The sequence below is a fragment of the Rhea americana genome, unplaced genomic scaffold (genome assembly GCF_003343005.1).
Source record: "Rhea americana isolate MKP2758 unplaced genomic scaffold, rheAme1 scaffold_166, whole genome shotgun sequence".
In the NCBI taxonomy this organism is placed as follows: domain Eukaryota; kingdom Metazoa; phylum Chordata; class Aves; order Rheiformes; family Rheidae; genus Rhea; species Rhea americana.
Genome location: NW_028185772.1, coordinates 1,477,033 through 1,484,279, shown reverse-complemented (window position 1 = coordinate 1,484,279; position 7,247 = coordinate 1,477,033). Strand labels below are relative to the sequence as shown.

The 7,247-nt window shown below is 39.2% G+C and overlaps 1 protein-coding gene across 2 annotated transcripts; it reads left to right on the top strand.

Annotated features, from left to right (window-relative positions):
• The first annotated feature begins 7 nt into the window (after positions 1–7).
• ZBTB18 (zinc finger and BTB domain containing 18) lies at positions 8–6,771 on the top strand. Of its 2 annotated transcripts, none has more exons than XM_085300595.1 (3): positions 8–68; positions 1,037–1,120; positions 3,207–6,771. In XM_085300595.1, exons 2-3 carry the CDS (start codon positions 1,108–1,110, stop codon positions 4,787–4,789), a joined length of 1,596 nt encoding a protein of 531 aa, XP_085156721.1. In that variant the 5' UTR covers positions 8–68; positions 1,037–1,107; the 3' UTR covers positions 4,790–6,771. The 2 variants fall into 2 exon arrangements, with proteins under 2 accessions (XP_085156721.1, XP_085156722.1); XM_085300596.1 differs by lacking the exon at positions 8–68 and adding an exon at positions 83–205.
• The last annotated feature ends 476 nt before the right edge of the window (positions 6,772–7,247 follow it).

Sequence of the window (7,247 nt, the reverse complement as noted above, 5' to 3'; positions counted from 1 at the left end):
GGGCGGGCAGCGCCGGGGCGGCCGGGCTCGGCCGCGGGGCCGTCCGCCGCCCTTCCCGAAACACGGAGGTGAACTTCACAACTTGCTGGCGGTCCCCGAGGCGGCGGTGTCCCCGGCGGGGTGTCCCCGGGGCGGGGGGGACGGGGCCGGCCCGGGGCGGGAGGCCGTTCTCGCCCCCGGCCCGGGAGGCAGGTCGCGCTCGCAGGTACCCGCGGCGCCGGGCTCAGCGGTGCGCTGTCCCCGCTCCTTTTAATTCCGCTTGGCCGTCACGAGAAAAATAAGGCTGTAAGAATTTGCTAAACAGAGGTCCAGCTTTAGTGTTTGTGTGTCAGGATAGTAAAATAAATGGCAGTCCAAGCAACTGCGTAGGAAAAGTGATTTATGAGTAGAGACTAAGCATTTAAAACAACACTGCAGCAACATTAACAGCTTTTTTTTTTTTTTTTTTTTTTTTTAAACATACTTCAAAGGCTTTGTAGCATTTATGTCGTATAAACGTTGAAATCTAGAGGACTGACATTGAAGTGGTTGGCTCTAAGTTGAGTAAATAGTGTTTTTTTTTTTTTTAACGAACCTCTGGGCTCAATAAAAATGAATCGGTATGGATTTCTTGGATAACCCTGTGGCTTGAGTATGCTGTCAATATATAAAGCAGTCCTCCAACTTAAAGCAGAAGTGTTGCTATGCTGCAAATACAGTAGAGCCCCATATGTTTAGGATTTTCTTTTTTTTTTCCTGTTAGAAAGTTTGAAAAAAAGAGACTTTGAAGTATTTTGTTTATACTAACAGAAGAGAAAAGTTCTCCTAAGAAAAAGCTGGTGGCAGGAGTGTAGAGGAGTAGCATATGGCATTAAAAGGAGCACAGCTGGAGGTAGCATTTCCATCTGAACATGATGTCAGAGCAGCTGACAGCCTGCCATCCCTCAGCCTTTTATTCTAACACACAGACAGGGAGTTAGTGTGTGCAGATCTGTGTGTGGAGAAGGTATCTCATTCCTCTCTAACATCATCTCCACTTTGCATCTGTCTCTCCTAGTCTGCTTTTTTTCCACCGATCTAACAGACCTGGAGCCAGCAAGACTCAGAGGAAAGGACTTAATCAGGTTTATGTGTACTAAAGGTAGGAGTAGCAATAGATTAGATACAGCATATTTCTGTTTTGGTGTATTGTTTATTGAATTTCAGAAAAAATCACATTACTTTTGTAACCAAGTTTAGAGGTAATATATGAAATTGAGTATTAAATAGGTAAGTAGACTTAGTCAAAAGGTTTGGGGTATAGTTTGAGAGTATCAGTTCTTATGCACATTGTCAGAATTAACTTCARTGCATATTGTGAGAATTTCTTATTTTACAACGTGGAGAGAGCAAGTTCATTCTTAATTTCTGAGACCAAAACTGAAAGGTATTTAGGGGCAAGCCTAATGATAGCTCTGGTTTATATTGTTGTATTGCATCTTTAAAATGACTTCAAGGGGGCTTTAAGGAAATATACAAAAGTGTATTTTTTTAAAAAAAGAGTCATTCTAACTAAAATGTGTTTGTTGTGAAGTCTTTCATTAAACTTCATGGTTAAATATCCAGCAGCCCAGAACGATAGCAGCATACAGCTGTAGTGCTTCTGAAAGATAGAAATCAGTTATGTGTTTAAAAAACTTTTGTACCCAGGAGAATAGCTTGACTGGTTTCCTCTTTTTTTCCTCACATGTAGTATTTGAAATCTTTTATTTCAGCATAACAGTAATTATTTGAAGGAGTTTTTGTATTTGCGACTAATTTAGAACTTGTAGATTTGAGCTGCCTGAATTGGCCAGACAGCTGTAATCGCACTCCTCTATTCTTAATCTCTTTATCTGGGCAGCAGCTGCCATATGGCCACAGTCAGCTGGATCAGATGTTTATAAGCTTCCTTCTTCGTCCCTCTCTGTCCTTTCAGCCTCCTAATTTGATCACAGCTACCTTGTGAGCTGCCCTCCAATCTTTATTTTTAGCCCTCTTAAGGATTAGGATTGATGTTGGCTGTGGGGCACTTAAAGTGATTGTATTGTAAATCTTCATGCTTCACTCCAGCAATGGTATTTTACAGAATATAGTAGGGGTTGTGTTGTAAGTTTTAGTTCATCTTGGCTTGTAAGGGGTGAGTATTTTTCAATAATATCTGCCAAGCTAGAGATCCACAATCTGTTTAGATGATTTGGGGAACATTGCTATCAATCATGAAAGAATAGATCAGGGAGGTTTTTAAGAGATTTTGTTTCCTGTTTGAGTTTTGACTTCTCTACTTCGAAGTTTTTTTCACCAAGGAAGGAGAATAGGAAAATACTTGGGTAAGAACAGTACTCGGGATACTCTTTAAATACGCACCCATGCACACACAGTCATGTTGAATCACTTTTTCTATTTATTTATTTATTTTTTTTAAGTGTGGTACTGCAAACTCTAAATGATGTGGGAGGGGAGGGAAATCTCTGTCCTTCTGCATCGGGGAAAGCGGTGTTTGTTGGCATTTTAGTCATTAGTTTTCTTTTGTAAATTCTGTGTGTTAGTAAAAATGTTTCTATTCTGTTGTACAGTATGGAGAAGATTTCAGATCTAAAATTGTGTTTAATAGAAGCAGAAAACAGCATGAACTAAATTTCTGAAAACCCTCATTTTGCTATCGGTCTCGATCAAAATTATTTCTCTGTGTCTATTTATGTTCTTTATGAAGGTTAGACATTCAGATTTTGKTATTTTAATACGTCTTCATGTACTAAACTCTGCTATTAATACAATTTCACTTTAAAAAGAATGTGAATGATCTGATTTTTTTTCCCCTCTGTGATGAGTATCACGCAAACTTGTGGCGTTTAACGATTTTTTAAAAATTTTTTGTTCTGCCTTCCTAGAGACACAATCTGGAGGAAGTTGCCTGAAAAAATAACTATTGAACAGATTTAATGAACAACAGTGATACTTTAAAAGAATTACAAATGTTACTGAGCGCTTATTAGAGCAGCCTATTTACCACTAAATGGAAGRCGTAACTTCAGGGGTTGGTCAGGGAAAGAGTTGCCGTTGTACATACATGTTAAATAATCTTTGCATAGTGGCTGTATTAGAATTCTGTCAGTATAAATACTTGGGTTTTAGAATGGAATAATTTGGATTTGTCCATTCCCTTATTTTGACCTACATTTAATTTTTAAAAATCTTGTTGCTTATAGGTTATGAAGACAGTATGGAGTTTCCTGACCACAGTAGACATTTGCTACAGTGTCTGAGTGAGCAGAGACATCAGGGTTTTCTTTGTGATTGCACTGTTCTGGTAGGAGATGCCCAGTTCCGAGCGCACAGAGCTGTACTGGCTTCATGCAGCATGTATTTCCACCTCTTTTACAAGGACCAGCTGGACAAAAGGGACATTGTTCATCTGAACAGCGACATTGTTACAGCCCCAGCTTTCGCTCTCCTGCTTGAATTCATGTACGAAGGAAAACTCCAGTTCAAAGACTTGCCCATTGAAGACGTGCTAGCAGCTGCCAGTTATCTCCACATGTATGACATTGTCAAAGTCTGCAAAAAGAAGCTGAAAGAGAAAGCAACCACGGAGGCAGACAGTACAAAAAAGGAGGAAGATGCCTCAAGTTGTTCAGACAAAGTGGAGAGCCTCTCCGATGGCAGCAGCCACATGCCAGGAGATTTACCCAGTGATGAAGATGAAGGAGAAGATGAAAAATTGAACATCCTGCCTAGCAAAAGAGACTTGGCGGCTGAGCCTGGGAACATGTGGATGAGATTGCCCTCAGACTCAGCAGGCATTCCCCAGACTGGCGGAGAGGCAGAGACACACGCAACAGCAGCTGGAAAAACAGTAGCCAGCCCCTGCAGCTCAACAGAGTCTTTGTCCCAGAGGTCTGTCACCTCCGTGAGGGATTCAGCAGATGTTGACTGCGTGCTGGACCTGTCTGTCAAGTCCAGCCTTTCAGGAGTTGAAAATCTGAACAGTTCTTATTTCTCTTCGCAGGACATGCTTAGAAGCAGCCTGGTTCAGGTGAAGGTGGAGAAAGAGGCTTCCTGTGATGAGAGTGATGTTGGCACTAATGACTATGATATGGAACATAGCACTGTGAAAGAAAGTGTGAGCACTAATAACAGGGTACAGTACGAGCCGGCCCATCTGGCTCCTATGAGGGAAGATTCGGTCTTGAGGGAGCTAGATAGAGAGGACAAGGCAAGTGATGATGAAATGATAACTCCAGAGAATGAGAGAGTCCAGGTGGAAGGAAACATGGACAGCAGTTTGCTCCCTTATGTGTCCAACATACTTAGCCCTGCTGGCCAAATTTTTATGTGTCCTCTCTGCAACAAAGTCTTTCCCAGTCCCCACATTCTGCAGATCCATTTAAGCACGCACTTTCGAGAGCAGGACGGGATCCGCAGCAAGCCTGCTACCGATGTCAATGTCCCAACCTGCTCGTTGTGTGGTAAGACTTTTTCTTGCATGTACACCTTGAAACGTCATGAGAGGACTCATTCAGGTGAAAAGCCCTACACTTGCACCCAGTGTGGGAAGAGCTTCCAGTACTCCCACAACCTGAGCCGCCATGCAGTGGTTCACACACGGGAGAAGCCACATGCTTGTAAGTGGTGTGAACGTAGGTTCACGCAGTCCGGAGACCTTTACAGACACATTCGGAAGTTTCACTGTGAGTTGGTGAACTCATTGTCTGTCAAAAGCGAAGCACTGAGCTTACCTACTGTCAGAGACTGGACCTTAGAAGATAGCTCACAAGAACTTTGGAAATAAAATTTTTATATATATAAATAATATATATATAAATCTATATAGTTGTGGTACAGTCTAAAAGCAATCTTGTTTCCTTGAACTGAAAGTTTGGCTATTAGCTTGTTTTTGCACTTTAAGGCAGCATGAATATTTCACTAATTTAGCACTCTGAGAAAAATGAAGTTTAGAGGTAATACGACAAAGTAATAAACTACGGAGCATATTTCCCCCTTTTTGGAATATAAGCCAGTGAATACTTTACTTTCAAAGAATCTCAAATTTGAAAATTTTGACATGGCTTTATTCTCCCCAAAACACTGCATTATTTAAAGCTCTAGTTTTTTCCGCTTTAAAGTCTGAATGTAGAAATCCTCTCCCAATTTTATCAGTTCCTTTACATTTCTAAAATTGCATGAGTCCTTTCTAGCTGTTGGAAACCTGAATGCTTTTAGACCCAAATGGAAAATTTCTGAAATGCTGGATTATCTATTTTTAAACAAGTGGTTGACTTAAAACTTATTATGGCAACTTCTGGATTTCTGACAGTTCCCACTGGAAAAACAAAACAAAACAAAAACATAAAACAAAAACCCTGAAAGTACACTGGGATCACTGGGACTCTGTCTTATGTGAAGGTTTGCTTGGGATGAAAAAGGATATTGCAGCTTCAGCAGTGATGAACTGTGTGTTTAAAAATGTGAATTACTGTTATTGTATACTGTAATTGATTACATGGGCCGGGGGGAGGTATCAAAGAACTTGGCAGGTTGTGTTGATGCTCTTAGTTGAGTCTTGAAAAGTAAATATTAACGCTACAGAAATGCATGAGTTTCAGTATATTTTTGTCTTTGTTTGCATTGTATAACTTTAATGAGTGAGTTTAAAATTATTTAATTTCCTTAGGAAAAACACCATTGAAAATACTGGTGTTACGAAGAACATAAATGCACTGTTTTTATTTTATATAATTTAAATTTACTTTCCCACTGTCTTTTAAGTTGAGAAAACTTAAGCTACGAGTTGATAATTTAGCTACGTAACAAGGAAAATATGAATGTTTACAAACAGGCTTAAAGATTTGCATGTGCAGTGTGCATTTATTAAAAGAAAACCTTCTAATTGCACAAACCCCATGCCAGCTCAAACTTTAGGTGCATACATTTACCCAGATGAGCATTTTTAGGATTCCTGCTGCACAAATCAACAATAGGTCATTCTTTTTTCCCCCCTTGAAAAGATTCTATGGACTGAAAAAGCCCCAGGCTGAAAGGACTGGAAAGCCTTGATTGACACGGGGGACGGGGGGGAGGGTAGAGGACTATGTGTATCCAAGCAGCAGAGACTGCAGCCTGACGTGTGGTTTTAATGACCAACACACAGGTCAAAAGCATTTTGCACAGTGTTTGTTTTCCTGTCTTGCACTTACAAATAAGGTCTATGGGAGTAGCATGGAAAACGTTTGCTGTTTTTCCTTTTTTTTTCTGCTTTTGTTTAAAATTTGATCGCCTTAACTACTGTAAACATAGCCTATTTTTGTGCTTAAGATACTGAATGGAAAACTCCATTGTGTATTGCWGGACTGTTTTGGAAATATTTGGTCAAATGTGTGTTAATTTGGCTGTAATGGCATTTAAAACAAAACAAAAAAAAAGCTGTGAAAATGGCCTTGGAGCGTTATCTTTAGTTACTTGAATAGTTTCTAGGTTTTAAAAATACATTCTTTTATTAATTTAGAGAAGACAATCAGTGTCTGAGAAAAATGGACTTTCTCTTGGATTTTTTTGTGGTCCTTGTGAGTGATTGCTTTTTTCCCTTTTATTAGTTTCCACATTCTTCTTTTGTTCTAAAACTTAGACTGACATCTAGCTTTGACAATCATAGTATGTTTTATTTTCCTGAGGGGGGAATAACTTATAATGCTGTTTAGTTTTGTACTATTGGTGTGTTGGTGAATTTTTAAACTGTGTGCTAACTGCAATAAATTATATGAACTGAGAAATCAATTCCCTTGTCTTTTTTCCCTCTTTTAAATTATAGTTACGGAGTATTTTTTATAATGTGTAACTTTATTACTTTTGTACAGACTTCTATTGCTAACTGTGTATGGAATATGTTTTCAGTATGCTTTTAAGCACTTTGTTGCTAACGTACATATTTACATCTCGCTTAACACTTAAAAAAATTAAATGCTTGTGTTTTGAAAGCATTTCTGTGTGTGCAGCTCTCTATCATTCTGTAGAGGGATTTTTTTTTTTTCAAGGACTTTTGCAGAAGTGATCTATCAAATTCCAGAAATTTTAATACTAAGCAAGTATCTATATATAAAGACGCAATGCTCTTTTTCTGCATTTAATTTCATCCCAAGTAGATCTGTCAGGTTCACTTTTTTGTATTCAGTTTCTATCAGAAAATTAGAGCATATGGGGACAACTTAATTTGAAGTACTGATCGGGTAAAGACCGGCATTTTAGGTTACAGA